This window comes from Schistocerca piceifrons, chromosome X (assembly GCF_021461385.2).
Source record: "Schistocerca piceifrons isolate TAMUIC-IGC-003096 chromosome X, iqSchPice1.1, whole genome shotgun sequence".
Taxonomy (NCBI): Eukaryota; Metazoa; Arthropoda; class Insecta; order Orthoptera; family Acrididae; genus Schistocerca; species Schistocerca piceifrons.
The window spans coordinates 554629758-554647323 of NC_060149.1; the positions used below are offsets into that span (position 1 = coordinate 554629758).

A 17566-nucleotide genomic window follows, 5' to 3' on the forward strand; every position below is an offset into this window, starting at 1 on the left:
CGCGCAGGCAGGGAAATCAGGGCGCGCTCAGCTATCAAGATATTAGCAGTAAATTTTCAGAGTGTTCAGAATAAAGATCCTGAATTTACTGCCCTCCAAGAAGCGTGTGGCGCGCAAATTATTCTCGGGTCTGAGACCTGGCTGAACCCTGTGATAGGAAGTTCTGAAATATTTAGTGATGGTTGGAACGTGTATCGGAAAGACAGATTAAGCACTGTAGGAAGTGGTGTCTTCATTGCAGTTGACAAAAATATTGTGTCAACTGAGGTCGAAGCAGAGTGTGATTGTGACGTTATCTGGACACATTTAACAGGGCTAGAGGAAATAAAGTTAATTGTTAGGTGTTATTACCGGCCACCAGGTTCCACCGTGACTGTTCTAGAATCATTCAAAGGGAGTCTACACTCTGTATCGCAGAAGTACCCGGATCATGCTATATTAGTCGGAGGCGACTTCAACCTACCTAGTATAGACTGGGATGTCTATGGATTCATTACAGGTGGTACAGACAAGGCATTGTGTGAATTACTTTTGAACACATTTTCCGAAAATTGTCTTGAGCAGCTAAATTGACAGCCAACGCGTAATGGAAATATTTTGGATCTGGTAGCCACGGACAGACCAGACCTCATCGACGGTGTCAGTGTTGAGACAGGGATTAGTGATCATGATGATGTCATTACGACTATGGTTAGGAAAGTTAAAAAGTCGGTCAAGAAGGCTAGGAGAGTATTCTTACTGTTGTGGCGTAACAAGACAGCCACGCCACTCGGAAGTAGCCGAAAGGCACGCGTTAACTCACGCAGGCTAGTAGATAGGTCTGAAACAGGATAAGTAATGAATGCTATAAAGAAAAGTACATAGCTCCTGGAATACTTAACTTTAATCCATCCTTGTGGTACATCACTCTTGACGAGACAAGTGAGACTCTTTAGATACAAGCTATGTAAGGCTAATGGCGCCTTGCTAGGTCGTAGCCATTGACTTAGCTGAAGGCTATTCTAACTATCTGCTCTGCAAATGAGCGAGGCTTCGTCAGTGTGCATCGCTAGCTACGTCGTCCGTACAACTGGGGCGAGTGCTAGTCCGTATCTCGAGACCTGCCTTGTGGCGGCGCTCGGTCTGCGATCACACAGTGGCAACACGCGGGTCCAACATGTACTAATGGACCGCGGCCGATTTAAAGCTACCACCTAGCAAGTGTGGTGTCTGGCGGTGACACCACACTCACTAGAAAGAGCAGATAAGCAGTTGTTAACATCCCACTTAGTAAATGAATCGATTTCATTTACTTCCGGTACGATGGATATGGAATTATGGGCAAATTTTAAACACATTGTAAATCACGCATTAGACAAGTATGTGCCGAAAAAGTGGGTTACGGATGGAAAAGACCCACCGTGGTTTAACAGCGCAATTCGGAGAATGCTCAGGAAGCAAAGGCAGCTGCACTCACGGTACAAAAAAGATCGGAAGAATGAGGACAGGCAAAAGTTAGTAGAGATTCGTGCTGCTGTAAAAAGAGCGATGCGCGAAGCGTTCAACCACTACCACCGTCATACCTTAACAAAAGATCTTGCTGAAAACCCAAGGAAATTCTGGTCTTACGTAAAATCAGTAAGCGGGTTGAAGGCTTCCATCCAGTCACTCACTGATCAATCTGGCCTGGCATTGGAAGACGGCAAAACGAAAGCTGAAATTTTAAATTTAGCATTTGAGAAATCTTTTACGCAGGAGGATCGTACAAACATACCACCGTTTTAGTCTCGTACAGATTCCCATATGGAGGACATAGTGATAGACATCCCTGAGGTTGTGAAGCAGCTGAATGGGTTGAAAATAAGTAAATCGCCAGGACCTGATGGGATTCCAATTCAGATTTACAGACAGTACTCTACTGCATTGGCTCTTTACTTAGCTAGCATTTATCGCAAATCTCTTGCCCAACGTAAAGTCCCAAGCGACTGGAAAAAAGCGCAGGTGAACACACACATGCACACATTTTTTAATTGTGTAATGAAGCCTCACACTGCCACAGTCTCTTATGTTTTCAAATTACCTTACTTGAATTTCATAATTGTTTAGATATACAAACTGTATTTTTTCAATTTTGTTTGCTTATCAGTGTTACAAGAATAACTTTCTATCAGTGTAAATAAAACTTTGCACAACTGAAGGGGTTGGCGAAAGAAAGTGTTAGCCCCCAGTTTAGTAAGAATTAGTCTGATGATGTTATCTGTTACGTTTCCAAATGTACCACTGCACCACATGCTGGGTATTAGTAGTTTTAGTGGTACTATCAGAAAATATTGTCTACTATGTAAGTTGTTCTATCTTTCTGAATTTATGATCTTGTCTTAGACTTTGATGAAACATAGCATACAATAATTCCAATGTGGGTTAGCACTTTTTTCTGTCACCTCCAGTTTAAGATATCATATACATTATTCTGCAACTTAAAAAAGAAAGAAAGATGCTTACTCTTTGTTTACAGGAAATTAAAAAATTAATTTGCAGTAATTTCATTTATCATCAGCTCAATCACAATAACACGTTTTAGTGCCTGGTATTTTTTTCGGTTTCCAAAACGGTCTTAGTGCATCAATTTTGCAAAAGGTAGAGTTGATGCTAACATACTCATCTGGAGTGTGTTATGTCATAGTTTAACTGTAAGGTCTTGTTTAGGTAGCAATGAACACTGTGGTTGGTGGAGGTAATAAACGGTTGACATATGTAGAGATGTGGTCATACATCTATATTTGATATTATACTATAGTACACATGAAAAATTGTGACTGTTGACATCGATTCTTCCAGCACCCCTTCACAAATACATGTCTCCTCAACTACCTTCTTGCTGACAATTCAAGAACTGCCTTATTGGATAATATTTTCAATTGCTTCTTTTGTCAGCATTTCAACATCAATGAATGTAAACTTCTTGTTGCTTCTTGCCACATTACCTTTCACCTTGACCCATTTACGTTCAATCAGATACAAATGATCATGATACAGAGGAAGCCTGATTACACTACGCCCGTTAGTATTAGCCTGTTCGTCGACACTGTAGCATGGAGTTTTTGGCTTGCACAGTGTTACTAACTACTCCTCCTCCATGACAGGCTCAACTTTATCCAATGGATCATTTCTTTGTACCCAGAGCAAAATATAATCTTTCCCCCACTGCATTATTGTAGTGTTATCCATCACAACAAAGTGGTATGGCGCGTTGTGCATCACTACTGCCAAATTTGGAGAAATATTTTGCAAAAAATCATGAGAAAACCACCTCATGAAAACTGTGGCATTCATTTCCTCATGATAGATGCCTTGCTTCCTTGAATGGAACAGCAATAAACAGTTTGGAACGAAGCCGTGAGCAGGTCCAGGGCGAAGGACGACTGTCCTGCCACCCTTGGCTGCTTGTGCTTTCACTATTCCTTGTGTTATGCAAGCTGTCTACCCCTTTGTTAATGTGTGACAAGCATTAATGCACATCTCATCCAGCCACACTATGTCTTCAAATGTCATGCTCATCCAGGAATGGAGATATCTGCATCTTCAGGACACTGTGTCACTTCTGTCAATGATAGATGTCTGAGGCAAAAACTTTTCGTACCAGAAACCAAGCTAGTGAAGACAATTTCAAAGTGAGAACCTACCCACATTGAACAGCTCTGCTTCTTTCAGGCTGAAAAGAAGTTTCTTTGAAGCATAGTATTTCTTGCATTGGTAATAAGTATGCACATTGATCAGAATTCTGCTTCCAATGCTCAATATCTTTGCAGCCAGTAACTTATTTTTAGACAACCTCTTCTATTGTGAATTTCATTTTCAGAGATGCTGCTCTGTTGTTATTAATGCAATGTCAATACAAAACAATCATTCACAGGACCTGACAACTGCAGGACACTTTAACACGAAAAGAAGACCGCCTCACAATGAGAACTGGCAAACATAGATGCATCTAATGCAGGACATCATGTGGTACTATTTATCTATAATGTGGCAACAGGGGCCCTTTACCAACTGAACTGTTGATGGCATGGTAGGAAAAGCCAGCTCACCATTTGTGTTACCTGCACAACTGTGTCATGTCTCCTCCAGTGAGAAAAATGTCAAACACCACAACTTATTTTAAACACACTATATGTGGGTTAATAGTTTATAAAGTGTGTGATTTGAGAGATTGTCTGATGATTTACAAGCTGTTTCTTTTCTATTCTGATATTCTGGATGTGGCAGTTTTCTTGCAGGGTGAGAAGATGTTTTTCATTGTTTATTCTTATCTTTTCCATGTGTCCTTGGTAGTAATTTTATGTTGACGGTGTGTTTGGCAAAAGCTGAATGATTTCTCCTGTACATCCATGCTCTTTGTATCTAGTGTCATATGTTCTATTAGTTTCACCTATGTACCTTCCATTACATGTATTACATTTTAGTTGATATATTTCTGATATGGATCTGTATTTTCCACTGCTTTCTGAAAATAATTTTGAAATGAATTACTGGTTTGGTGAGCTGTTTTCATGCCACGTTTTCTGAAAACAGTAGATCTTTTGTGTGTATTTATGACTGTATATCACTGTATACCATCTTTTATTTTATTTTCTCTCACTGTGTTTTTCCTGCTCTTGGGTGCCTTATGTTCATGTGCGAGTTTATACTTGTGTTGGTGAGAGCAGGGGTTTGTTATTTTCTGTTTCTTTATTTTACAGTTCAGCTTTGTTACTAGGTTTTCTTTCTATACACTGTTCATGCCTATTTTTACTGTGGTATTCACTGCTACTTGGTAGTTGTTCGTGTCTAATGATACAGTGTTTAGTTTGTGGAGCATGTTTCTAAGTGCTGTTTATTTGTGTAATTTTGGGCGATTTGATGTATTACTGTATCTGTTGTGTTTTATCAGTACATATCAAATATTGTTTTTAAACTTTATGGTTAAGTCCAAGAAATTTAACTGTCTATTTTGCTCTTTTCCTGCTGCAAAATCTACCTTACCATGAACAGAATTAAAGTCTGCATGTAGTTGGTCAATTTTACTGCTTGGTTCATCTATCAGGAACAGTATATCATGCACATATATAATCCAGCACAGGATGTAATACCTTTTTGGGACTATTTTGTTCAATATCAGCAGTTCTACAGGTTCATACTATGTTTGGTATGGTTCAGACACTGCCGATTCCATTGGTTAATCCTTTAATTTGCAAATAGAATTCATTATTGAGCTGGAAATAATTCTTTTTCTGTCTCTATCAGCTTGACTATTTCTTCAATGTATTCACGTGGATGTTTACTGTGTATCTTAAGATTTTCTTCTATAAAATTTATTGTGTATTACTGGTATAATAGAATACATGTTCTCTACATCAAAGGAAAGGAGGGCGGTTCCGTCTGTATGTCTCATGTACTGACTCAATTGTGTAGCGCTTCTTGTAGTTCTATCCTCTTGTAATTTGCAATTCTGAGAAAACACTTTCAAAACGTATCTCACAAGTGGGTATGTGGGACCACTTCTACAGTCTGTACTAGGTCTGACTGGGGCTGTGCACTGGTATTTATTTACAACAGTTTTCTTTTTTCATTTTCTTCTTCTGTGTCTTCTATGCCTTTCAGTGTGTTTCGCAACTTTTTCTGGAATCTATAGTTGGATCTAATTTTAATTTCGTAATTTTATATTTGGTGATGAACTTCTGTGTACACTGTGTTTCCTTTAACTGCTTTGGTAATGATTGTGGTATGTTTCTGTAGTTCCTTTTTGTGTTTTGTCAGTGTTATGGAGTGTATTAATTTGGTTTCCAGTGTTTATTTTCAACTGCATTATGCTTTTGATTTTATTGCTTACTAGCTTTTGTTAGACCAAAGTTACTCACTCATTTTATTTATATTTTGCTGTATGTGAATGTTTTCCAACTGAGCTACAAGTTTCTCAATGCAGTTATCATCTATCTGTGTACTGATATTGTGCTTGTGACCTTTTTTTGAGCTGTTTTGTTTCTTTAGAATATAACACAGTGTCAATAAGATTTACCAGTCTCGGATAGAAGTGATGTATATAATTATATTGGATATTATTTGTTGCTGTGTTAGGTGTTTTTTTTTCAGCTTTCAAAAATGCTGTATTTCTTTTGTGTTTTTTATTATTTCTAACTTTTCTATCACTGTATATGTCTGACTTTCAACCGTACTAACAAGTTGGAGTTAAAAGCAGTATTACTCAAACTTTTGTAAGATTAAGATTTGCCTTGTGCAGATTCCCATTCAGGTAGTGGTTTTTTAAGGTACTGGTTTTTGGCATAAAGAGATTTAAGCTTAGTTGTTCAGCCAAACTTTTCGAGCTATTTGTTATGTATTTGTGTACTGGTATAGCTGTTTTTAACCAGTACATTAATGTATTTAGGTATAATATTATTTGATTTGCAAATGCTGTTAAACTTTATATGCTAGGCAGTTTTATGTAGGTTGAGATTTATCCTTCTAAACTTCATGTAGAGATCACTTGAAAATGCCTCGAATGGCATCCACAACATATTTGTTCGCATGGCCATCTCGTGAAATAGCTGATATAATCAGTTAATACTGATTTTTCTATCTTAAGCTTACTGCAAGTAAAGAGTATTTTTCACCAGATACGTTTTGCTTTTTATTTATAAAACATCTGCTGTGTTCATTTTGGAAATATGGATACATAATGAGCCCACACATTTTGGTATTTATAAATTCAAGACATGTAGAACAAGTCAAATTTAGCAAAGTACTGCCGAAAAGGTATAACATCCTGTGCCTGATAAATGGCCCAAACAGTAAAAGTGACCAATTACAAGCAGACTTAAATTCTGTTAGTAGTAAGATTAATTTTACAACACAAAATGGACGAAACAGCCAGTTAAAATTTCTTGGAAACTGCCATAATCGTTAAGAAAAACACATATGTATTCAAGACATAACAAAACTCACAACAGATATAACAATACACCAGACGCCAAATTACTCAGAGTCACACAAACACAGAGTGAGAAAGCAAAAGATGGTATATAATGACATTCAACCACAAATACATGCAGAGAATATACCAATAAAAATGTAATACATGTGATGGTTACAGGCATGAAAATCATAAAAAAAGAAACACACACACACACACACACACACACACACACACACACACACACACACACAAACAAACAAAATGTAGAGACAAATTATGTATCCATGTTTCCACAATGGGGCCACAGAAAGTTCTTTATAAATAAATAGCAAAAAGTGTCTGGTGAAAAATATTCTACTTGCAGAAAGCTTACAATGGAAAAAAAAACAATAATAATTTATTGTAGCAGCAGCTGCTAAGACGGCCATGCAAACAAACATATAATGTATATAGCATTTACTGTTTTCCCAGAAAGTAACAATATAAAAAATAATATTGTCCACATTTCCAGTTGCTTCTGGTAACACAGGTGTTTGAAAATGTACAAGAAGACTTATGCTTCACCTTGATGAGAATTGCTTCCAGAATCACCTATACTTGAATACTTGTTCGTTGACAGAACCGACTGCGGACCTTTGGTGCAGAGCCGGGTGGAGGGTCTGAATCAGAGGCTCAGGTGGTTTTGCGACCGTGTTGGCTGCAGATTCCTTGACTTGCGCCATAGGGTGGTGGGGTTTCGGGTTCCGCTGAATAGGTCAGGAGTTCACTACACTCAGCTGGCGGCTACACGGGTAGCGGAGGCTGTGTGGAGTGGACTGGGCGGTTTTTTAGGTTAGAAGGCCTCGGGACAGTACGGGGTGGGCTGCAGTCTCAAAGTGTGCATAGCAAATACAGGACGTGCTTGGATCAAGGAACAGTCGGAATTGTAGTTGTAAATTGTTGTAGTTGTGCTGGGAAAGTCCCTGAGCTTCAAGCGCTAATAGAAAGCACAGAAGCTGAAATCGTTATAGGTACAGAAAGCTGGCTAAAGCCTGAAATAAGTTCTGCAGAATTTTTTACGAAGTCTCAGACGGTGTTCTGGAAACATAGATTAGGCAGAATTGGTGGTGGAGTGCTTGTGTCTGTAAGTAGTGGTTTATCTTGTAGTGAAGTCCAAGTAGATACTCCGTGTGAATTGGTAGGGTGGAGGTTATACTTAACAGCCGAACTAAGTTAATAATTGGCTCCTTCTACCAACCCCCAGACTTCGATGATATAGTTGCTGAACAGTTCAGAGAGTCTCGTAACAAATAAATACCCCACTCATAGGGTTATGGTTGGTGAGGACTTCAACCTTCCCTCGATATGTTGGCAAAAATACTTGTTCAAAACCGGTGGTAGGCAGAAAACATCTTCCGAGATTGTCCTAAATGCTTTCTCTGAAAATTGTTTTGAGCAGTTAGTCCACGAACCCACGCGAATTGTAAATGGTTGCGAAAACACACTTGACCTCTTAGCCACAAACAATCCTGAGCTAATAGAGAGCATCACGACTGATACAGGGATTAGTGATCACAAGGTCGTTGTAGCTAGGCTCAATACCGTTTCTTCCAAATCAACCAGAAACAAACGCAAAATAATTTTATTTAAAAAAGCGGATAAAGTGTCACTAGAAGCCTTCCTAAGAGACAATCTACATTCCTTCCGAACTGACTATGCAAATGTAGACGAGATGTGGCTCAAATTCAAAGATACAGTAGCAACAGCAATTGAGAGATTCATACCTCATAAATTGGTAAGAGATGGAACTGATCCCCCCTGGTACACAAAACAGGTTCGAACGCTGTTGCAGAGGCAACGGAAAAAGCATGCGAAGTTCAGAAGAACGCGAAATCCCGAAGATTGGCTAAAATTTACAGACGCGCGAAATTTGGCTCGGACTTTAATGCGAGATGCCTTTAATAGGTTCCACAATGAAACATTGTCTCGAAATTTGGTAGAAAATCCGAAGGAATTCTGGCCGTATGTAAAGTACACAAGCGGCAAGACACAGTCAATACCCTCGCTACGCAGTGCCGATGGTACTGTTACCAACGACTGTGCCGCTAAAGCGGAGTTATTGAACGCAGTTTTCCGAAATTCCTTCACCAGGGAAGACGAATGGAATATTCCAGAATTTGAAACACGAACAACTGCTAGCGTGAGTTTCTTACAAGTAGATACCTTAGGGGTTGTGAAGCAACTCAAATCGCTTGATACGGGCAAGTCCTCAGGTCCAGATTGTATACCAATTAGGTTCCTTTCAGATTACGCTGATACAATAGCTCCCTACTTAGCAATCATATACAACCGCTTGCTCACCGATAGATCTGTACCTACAGACTGGAAAATTGCGCAGGTCGCACCAGTGTTTAAGAAGGGTAGTAGGAGTAATCCATCGAACTACAGACCTATATCATTGACATCGGTTTGCAGTAGGGTTTTGGAGCATATACTGTATTCAAACATTATGAATCACCTCGAAGGGAATGATCTATTGATACGTAATCAGCATGGTTTCAGAAAACATCGTTCTTGTGCAACGCAGCTCTTTATTCGCACGAAGTAATGGCCGCTATCGACAGGGGATCTCAAGTTGATTCCATATTTCTAGATTTCCGGAAAGCTTTTGACACCGTTCCTCACAAGCGACTTCTAATCAAGCTGCGGGCCTATGGGGTATCGTCTCAGTTGTGTGACTGGATTCATGATTCCCTGTCAGGAATGTCGCAGTTCATAGTAATAGACGGCAAATCATCGAGTAAAACTGAAGTGATATCAGGTGTTCCCCAGGGAAGCGTCCTGGGACCTCTGCTGTTCCTGATCTATATAAATGACCTGGGTGACAATCTGAGCAGTTCTCTTAGGTTGTTCGCAGATGATGCTGTAATTTACAATCTAGTAAGGTCATTCGAAGACCAGTATCAGTTGCAAAGCGATTTAGAAAAGATTACTGTATGGTGTGGCAGGTGGCAGTTGACGCTAAATAACGAAAAGTGTGAGGTGATCCACATGAGTTCCAAAAGAAATCCGTTGGAATTCGATTACTCGATAAATAATACAATTCTCAAGGCTGTCAATTCAACCAAGTACCTGGGTGTTAAAATTACGAATAACTTCAGTTGAAAAGACCATATAGATAATATTGTGGGGAAGGCGAGCCAAAGGTTGCGTTTCATTGGCAGGACACTTAGAAGATGCAACAAAGTCCACTAAAGAGACAGCTTACACTACACTCGTTCGTCCTCTGTTGGAATATTGCTGCGCAGTGTGGAATCCTTACCAGGTGGGATTGGAGGAGGACATCGAAAGGGTGCAAAAAAGGGCAGCTCGTTTTGTATTATCACGTAATAGGGGAGAGAGTGTGGCAGATACGATACGCGAATTGGGATGGAAGTCACTACAGCAAAGACTTTTTTCGTTGCGACGAGATCAATTTACGAAATTTCAGTCACCAACTTTCTCTCCCAAATGCGAAAATATTTTGTTGAGCCCAACCTACATAGCTAGGAATGATCATCAAAATAAAATAAGAGAAATCAGAGCTCGAACAGAAAAGTTTAGGTGTTCGTTTTTCCCCCGCGCTGTTCGGGCGTGGAATGGTAGAGATATAGTATGATTGTGGTTCAATGAACCCTCTGCCAAGCACTTAAATATGAATTGCAGAGTAGTCATGTAGATGTAGATCTAACAACAGGTACTTTCACTGAAAGGATTACACTCAGAGAAAAGAAGAATAAGTCTGCAAAGATGTGGGTATTACGATACAATTCAGTAAAAGATAGGAGAAATCGTATTAGTACAAGGACTGTAGTGCAACAATCCAAGACCATTTTCAGCGCACAATACACTACGAGGAAATTGCATATTAAATTATTCACAATAATTACTGAAACATTAACTAACTTTGTGCTAGAACAATTCAAATAAAATCTACACATTCATTTACCAACCAACCATTCAAATTATGATCAGTATGTTCGGCAGACTCAGAAAACACTGGCTTGATCGATTAAGGGCTGCTTCTCAACCTTTGCAAATGAATAAGGTACTACTCACATACAGTAAAGGAACAGAATGATCACATATACATGGAGGAGAGCAGGAAATGGTTTTTTAGTGTATCACTTGTAAACAGAACAAGAAGAATGACGAATGACACTTGCTTCCAGTAGTCTCCTCCTAAGACAATAATATAGTTTGTGGAATATACATGTAAATGTATAGTGACAATCTTAATTTTGTAACAAAATGCAACATTTGTAGGTATGAGTGTGGTGCAGAGTGTTTTAAGTCTTTTTCTGAATTCTCGTACTCCTGTTCACATCAACATACTGTAGATAATTCACAGTACTATCACACAAGAAATGAAAGTAGCTCATTTACCCATGTCGCTCCCCACCCCACTACTCAACTGCTATCAGTTTTGGATATTAAAATTAATAATAAGCAAACCGAGTTTCAAAATTGCTCTCCGAATAAAATTTTAATTTTTTTGTATTTTCTTCACTTAGTAAAAAACATTGCAAACACATCTTAAAACTGGTCATCTAACTTACCTGTTGGTTTAGTGTAATTGAGAATGATGATTGGTAAATATTAAAGTTTAACTGTGTCAATGGAAATGTCTGTCTCCATATGTCTGCTTTGATCTGTGATGTAACAGTGTTCTGTTGTGTGACATCATTGAGCACAGCATGTTTGAAATAGACTGTGTTTGCAGATGGCATGTTGGAGTAAGTGGTTGCACATTATAGTGTGGGATGCTTATGTTGCTGAATTATTTGTGAGTGATGTTTGTGTGGCACTGGACTTAAGTGTTGTGTGTTACTTGATGTTTTGGAAGTTTGTTTCGGTTGCCTTGATATTATGTTTGTTTCATGTTTTTAATTATTGTTTACTGATTTGTTTTTGGTTTTGAAATTGTTAGTACACTGTGTCGTTAATAGTTTGAAAGATGCTTTTCTTTTTTTGGTACTATGTACGGATCTTACAAGAAAATTACTAGTGGTTCATCGGTTGCTGCTACAGGCAACAATATGACGTCTACAATAATATTTCTCCAGTTACATGGTCTGTCGAAGGTGAAGATATCATGGAGTGTGTTGTACTTATTTTGGTCTCATTCGGTTTTGATAAGAGTTCTGCTACATTATTAATAGATATTAAGTTGTAGGTCAGTGACTAACTTCTAGGTAAGAGATTATTAGTTAAGAATATTTCATCATCAATCACAAACTGATATTTTTTAATTGGTGTCCAATGTGATTCAGAGCTACAACTCCACTTTCAAGGGCTGTATGGCTATAATGGGCATTAAATTTGCTCCAGTTTTCACCTAACAGTACTAGAATGAGGCAGCTGTTAAATTTATTGAGATAAACTGTACCACACATGGGATTAATGAGAAAATACTAGAGACATGTGAGAAATAAAGTCTAGTGGCATATTTACTTGAGCTTGACCAGTGCATAACTATTATCTTCTGCACTGATGAAAAACTACCACATTTGAACTTATGTTCTGCAATTAATTATCTTGTTTATGATAGCATTACATGACTCAAATGCTGCGTATGTAACATATGTTACGGTGATGTGATGGCGTTTTGGATTTACTATTATGTAATTATCTCATTAAACCTAACAACTGTGTCATTCTGTTACTGTTAAGTGAAAAACTGAAGCAGGTGTAATGCACATTATAGCCATTCATAGGTTTCTCTAGACATGTTATGGTTGCCATACTGTTGATGCTGCAAATAGATGTGTTTGCCATCTTGATTAAGTCACATTTCAAATGAGACTGTGGAATCTGGCATTTCCGTATTGGCTTTTTCCCCATCCCAGTTTCTGAGAGCAAACCAAACTACATAAAATATCATGGCACACTAGTTACTACGATTATGCTATATGAATACTAATGTATGTGAAATGAACTCCCAGCAAAATTTATTTCAAAGTATTGTGTAATCAAAGAGTTAACATCTTACTTGTTACCTTGCAAGGCATATTTATAAACTAAACTAGTCAACAAACTGTCAAAGTATTGCCAAATCACAACCTACATCTACAACCTCTCTGTCTCTCTCTTACCTTTGCAATAAGATCCCATCCTACAATCACAGCCCTATAACCTCTCTTTTGATGACGAACAACTTGTCCAATCCTGTATCTTAAATGTGAAGGGCGCTCATATCTTATTTCCGTGCCCATCCCAAAGTAACCCGCATTTCTATCATACCGCATAACTTCAACTGCAGGGGATGTATTGTGTTCATTGTAGACATAGCTTCTTGTATAACTGCTCAGTTCCGGAAAATAAACTGGAATAAAAATATTTTTTTTTTTACAAACAAGAAAACAAAATTATTGTAGTGTGCTGCTCTTGTCACTTCCCTGTTTACTATTATGTGGCATTTTTATTTTTCTAAATGTGTAATATCAGTTATTTTCACAGGGCAAAGAATTACATTCACATACATGTAAATCATGAGATATACCTTGGACAAGAGATGAAACAAGACCATCCCATCGTTGTTTCCAAGCTCCTGCACTGAACAGTAAATCAGTTACTTCTTTAAAGTCATTGATAATATCAAATAATGCTTGTGTTCTACCTGTTGTACTGCTTAAATATGAGGAAAACAGGTACTGAACAGGAACACACAGAAATAGCAATCCAAGCTGAAAAATTTCACGATTTCTGAAAGGCATTTTGAAACCAGTGGGAGATCAATCTTTCAGCACATGACCTGCAAAGAAAAGTATCATATTAAAAGCCTCATAACCTCATATGGTAGTAAAAAAGTGTTAAACATAATTTGGTTGGTTTATTTAGGCTATTCAACAGTGTTGTTATTGGCACCCTGACATATTAAGATATGAATGTAGTCAAAATACTCAAAATTTAAACAATTTTGGTATAAAATGTGACACAAATGCCAATTTATCACACTTACACAGTAAATCGAGCATGTAGAAACAAACTTTTATTTCAGTCATAGTGTAACAATGTTTTGTGAAAAGTATTTACCCAGACAGTTCAGGTAACTGTGACTGGGTAATCAGTTACATAATAAATCAGGGATGGACAAATGGAACAGTACTACAGACACAGGGACAGCACAGCTTCAACACGTTCCCACAGTCAGCTAGTGTTAACCCCTCTCCACCCACTGTAAGACTTCAAGCATCAATTCTTCCAAACTATCATGAATACAACAGCACAGTGTGTTGACCTTGCATCATTAGTATTGTTTCCATTAAGTTTTCATTTTTGGTAATAACAAAAAAGTTAGTGGGAAGAAAATGGGTCAGTAATAGTTAAGACTATCAAGAATCTAATAAATCCTTGAACAAGTATTATGAGAAGTGACATTTCCAACTGCTTCATATGAAATTAGTCATCAATATGAATACTGAAGACAGTAAAGTGAAATTCTGAGCTAAGCCATAACAAAGAAAGAAGTAAGTGTTCCTATAAATACGTATATCAATTTTTTAATTACTATTAGTCACAAGATATTTAGAGTAAGAAAAATCTTGTGGTACACAATGAAGTTGTGATGGAGCTAACCTGTCAAATAACTCTTGGAATAGCAAAAGCGGTGTGTCCTTTCAACGGTAGAGAATTTGTAAAAGAACGTTTTGTGAATGTCACAAGAATTCTATTCCAGCAGAAATTTCTCTCTTCAAAATGGTTCCTCTTCCAGAAAGAACAGTTTGCTGTAGATGTACTGCTGAAACAGCAAATTCTGTGGAAGAAGAACTAAGGGACAGGAATGAAGATTTGTTTTTTATTTCCATTTTTATTTGGCAAAAGCACTAATGTAACTGATGTTGCTGAAATTACTGTGAGTAGTAGCTGCTGACACACAGTTCAACATCATAGAAGAAATACACAACATTTGCAGCCAATGACATTTTCTAGTTTAGTAAACAAATTGACAAACATAGCTGTCGTTCGGAAATATTTTTGTCAGTCAAAATAGGTCTTCCAATGACTGGTCTCAAGTCTGGCAAGAAAAACATCAAAAGAAGTTGGTCTCCAGCATGAAATACCAGAAATACACTGTATGTCTTCTACCTGTGCATGAGATTCACACCGTTGTTTAAAAGAGAAATAAGATTTCCCCCTTTTATGTGTGATACATCAATTGTAATACACTTAGACCTACAATAATTTGCCAGTACCTGCACCAACTAATCTGCCGCATTCTTTGTAGAATACAAGGGTGGTTCGATAAGTCTGGTAAAAAATGTTTGTTTTGTAAACAATTCACCTTACTTCTCTACAGTCTCCTTTGATGGATATACTCTTGTCCAGTGATCCTGCAGCTTTTCCACCCCATTGGAAAAGTAGGTTCTGTCAAACTCTGCAAAACACCCGTCAACTGCAACTATCACTTCTTCATTTGATGAAAATTTCTTCCCAGCAAGCTAAAGCTTCAACTCAGGCAACAGGAAGAAGTAACGTGAGGCTAAGTCTGGTGAACAGGGTGGATGAGGAACCAATTCAAAGACAAATTCATGCACTGTCGCAATGTGTGAGATGGTGCATTATCCTGGTGAAAGATGCAGGTTTCAGACAATCCAACAATGAAGCACAATAGGGTCTAGTTATGATTCTGCCTTTCTCCAAGTACTCTATGATGAGTATTTCTTTGGGAAAAAAGAAACAATCCACAGTGGCCATCACAGCTGGACAAAATGGCATTTTTTTTTTAGAAGGCTTTGTCCATAGTTTTGACTTATATGTAATGATGAATCCAGGGTACATCAACAGTCACAAATCAACACAAAAGGTCTTGCAGATTGCGATTAAACATCACCAGACAATGTGCTGAAATGTTGTACCAGATGCACTATTGGTCAACTGTGAACAGCTGCGACACCCACCTTGCACACGGCTTCTTCGTAGCCAGTTCTCTGTACAGTATACTATGCACTTACTAGTTGCAATGCCTACAGTCCCCAGAAATCTCATGAAGTTTTATTTGGTGACCTTGCACTACTGTATCATTGATTTTGTCACTGGTTTCCTTTGTGGTGACTTCAGTTGGATGGGCAGAGCAGCTTCACCTTTGGTGCGTGTCTGACCAAGATTAAAGTAATTAATCCCAAAGTAAACAGTGTTCAATGATGGTGCATTGTTTGAATGAACTTCATCCAATTCTGTTTAGATTCATGCAGCAGTCCAACTCTTAAAATAAAAATGTTTAGTAACAGCACAAAACTGTTTTCTTTATTTTCAATTGCAGTCAACTCATTGACCAATTTGGACAGCATTCAACAATGAACCATACACTGCTGAAACACTTGACATGATCCTTGCAATAATCAAGCTTACCAACCATGAAAGCACAACAAAAACATTATGTTGTTTCAGCGAAATTTACCAGGCTTAACAAACCACCTTAGTACATAAACTTTTCTTGAAAGAGACTACACCTTACTACATATCACTATCTGCAGACATTTGCAATATGTACATGCAGATATTAAAGGCAATAATTTGTCAAGATAATCGTATGGATCCAGACTCATTTGTTCCCCCCCCCCCCCCCTCTTTGCACCGTGAAATGTAGTAAATTACTTTAGGCTAAGTTAGGAGGCATTTTTTACAAACAGAAAAACTTGAAATCAGTGCCCAATGCATGTCAATGGTATACTCTTTGAAGTGCGACGTCATGTTTTATTGGTTTGGTACAGATGATTTTTTTTATTTTTTACATGCGTCTGGATATATGTTGTTTGTGTATTTTGTGCACTACATGTTTGTTTGTTTACTTACATATTCATCTTTAAGCACTGGCACACAAACAATACTGTCATGAGTAATGTACAAGAGGTATTATAAAGTATGATTGACATGTTAAAGACACACCATGATACTGGTACAACATACAATGAAAGTACACAATAAAAGAACATACATGATACAACATGTGTGATACACAAGAGATTCCTCCACATGTTTAATAGTTAAATGTGGAATTAAACACACAAGTTACCTATGAAGTTTCACATAATAAAAGAATAGAAGACATACACAAAAATTCCTAAGGTGGTTAAACGTGAAATGAGAGCTGAACATTATTTAACTAATTGCATGTTTGTTATAGATCTGATACAAGATCCCACAGGAGAGAAAAAAGAAAATAAAGAAGGTAGCAACGAACAGTATTACAAGTTATTTAGTAAATTATGTCTACTTTTGAAGAGTTTTAAGATTCTTTAAGAGTGTAGGAAGCCCTGTCTTTCAACCATTTTTAGGTCTAATTTTTTTTAGAGATATGAGCGCCAGCATGTTTCTGCGCCCGTAATGTGTGTTTGCTTTATTCCTATGCATTTGCAACTGCCTTGTGTTTTTTAAGTTGAGGTGTAGGTATTTCTACCTTTAATGCTTGATTGGCATTATGATTATATATGTGATGTCTAACGTTTACTTTAATGTACAAAAGGCAGCTACACATAAATAGAGATGTGATTTTCATTATCTGTAAATTTTTGAAATAAGGCCCTTATGTTATGATATTTTTGGTAACCCCGGAGATAATCCTGATGGCTTTTTTTCTGCCAAATAAAAATTTTCCTAGTCCCTGGATAATTACCC

The 17566-nt window shown here is 37.7% G+C and overlaps 1 protein-coding gene across 2 annotated transcripts in view; it reads right to left on the reverse strand.

Moving 5' to 3' along the window:
* Positions 1-17566, reverse strand: part of LOC124721911 — a 70280-nt gene that overhangs the window by 50605 nt on the left and 2109 nt on the right. Inside the window, exons 1-3 of one of the 2 annotated variants that reach the window (XM_047247066.1) lie at positions 14528-14649; positions 13452-13703; positions 13045-13274 (exon numbers count right to left, since the gene is read on the reverse strand). In XM_047247066.1, coding sequence (XP_047103022.1) covers positions 13045-13274; positions 13452-13665 — 444 coding nt within the window. In that variant the 5' untranslated portion in view covers positions 13666-13703; positions 14528-14649. Of the gene's footprint in view, positions 1-13044; positions 13275-13451; positions 13704-14527; positions 14650-17566 lie in introns of those variants that run through there. The other variant, XM_047247065.1, reaches the window with a different exon arrangement.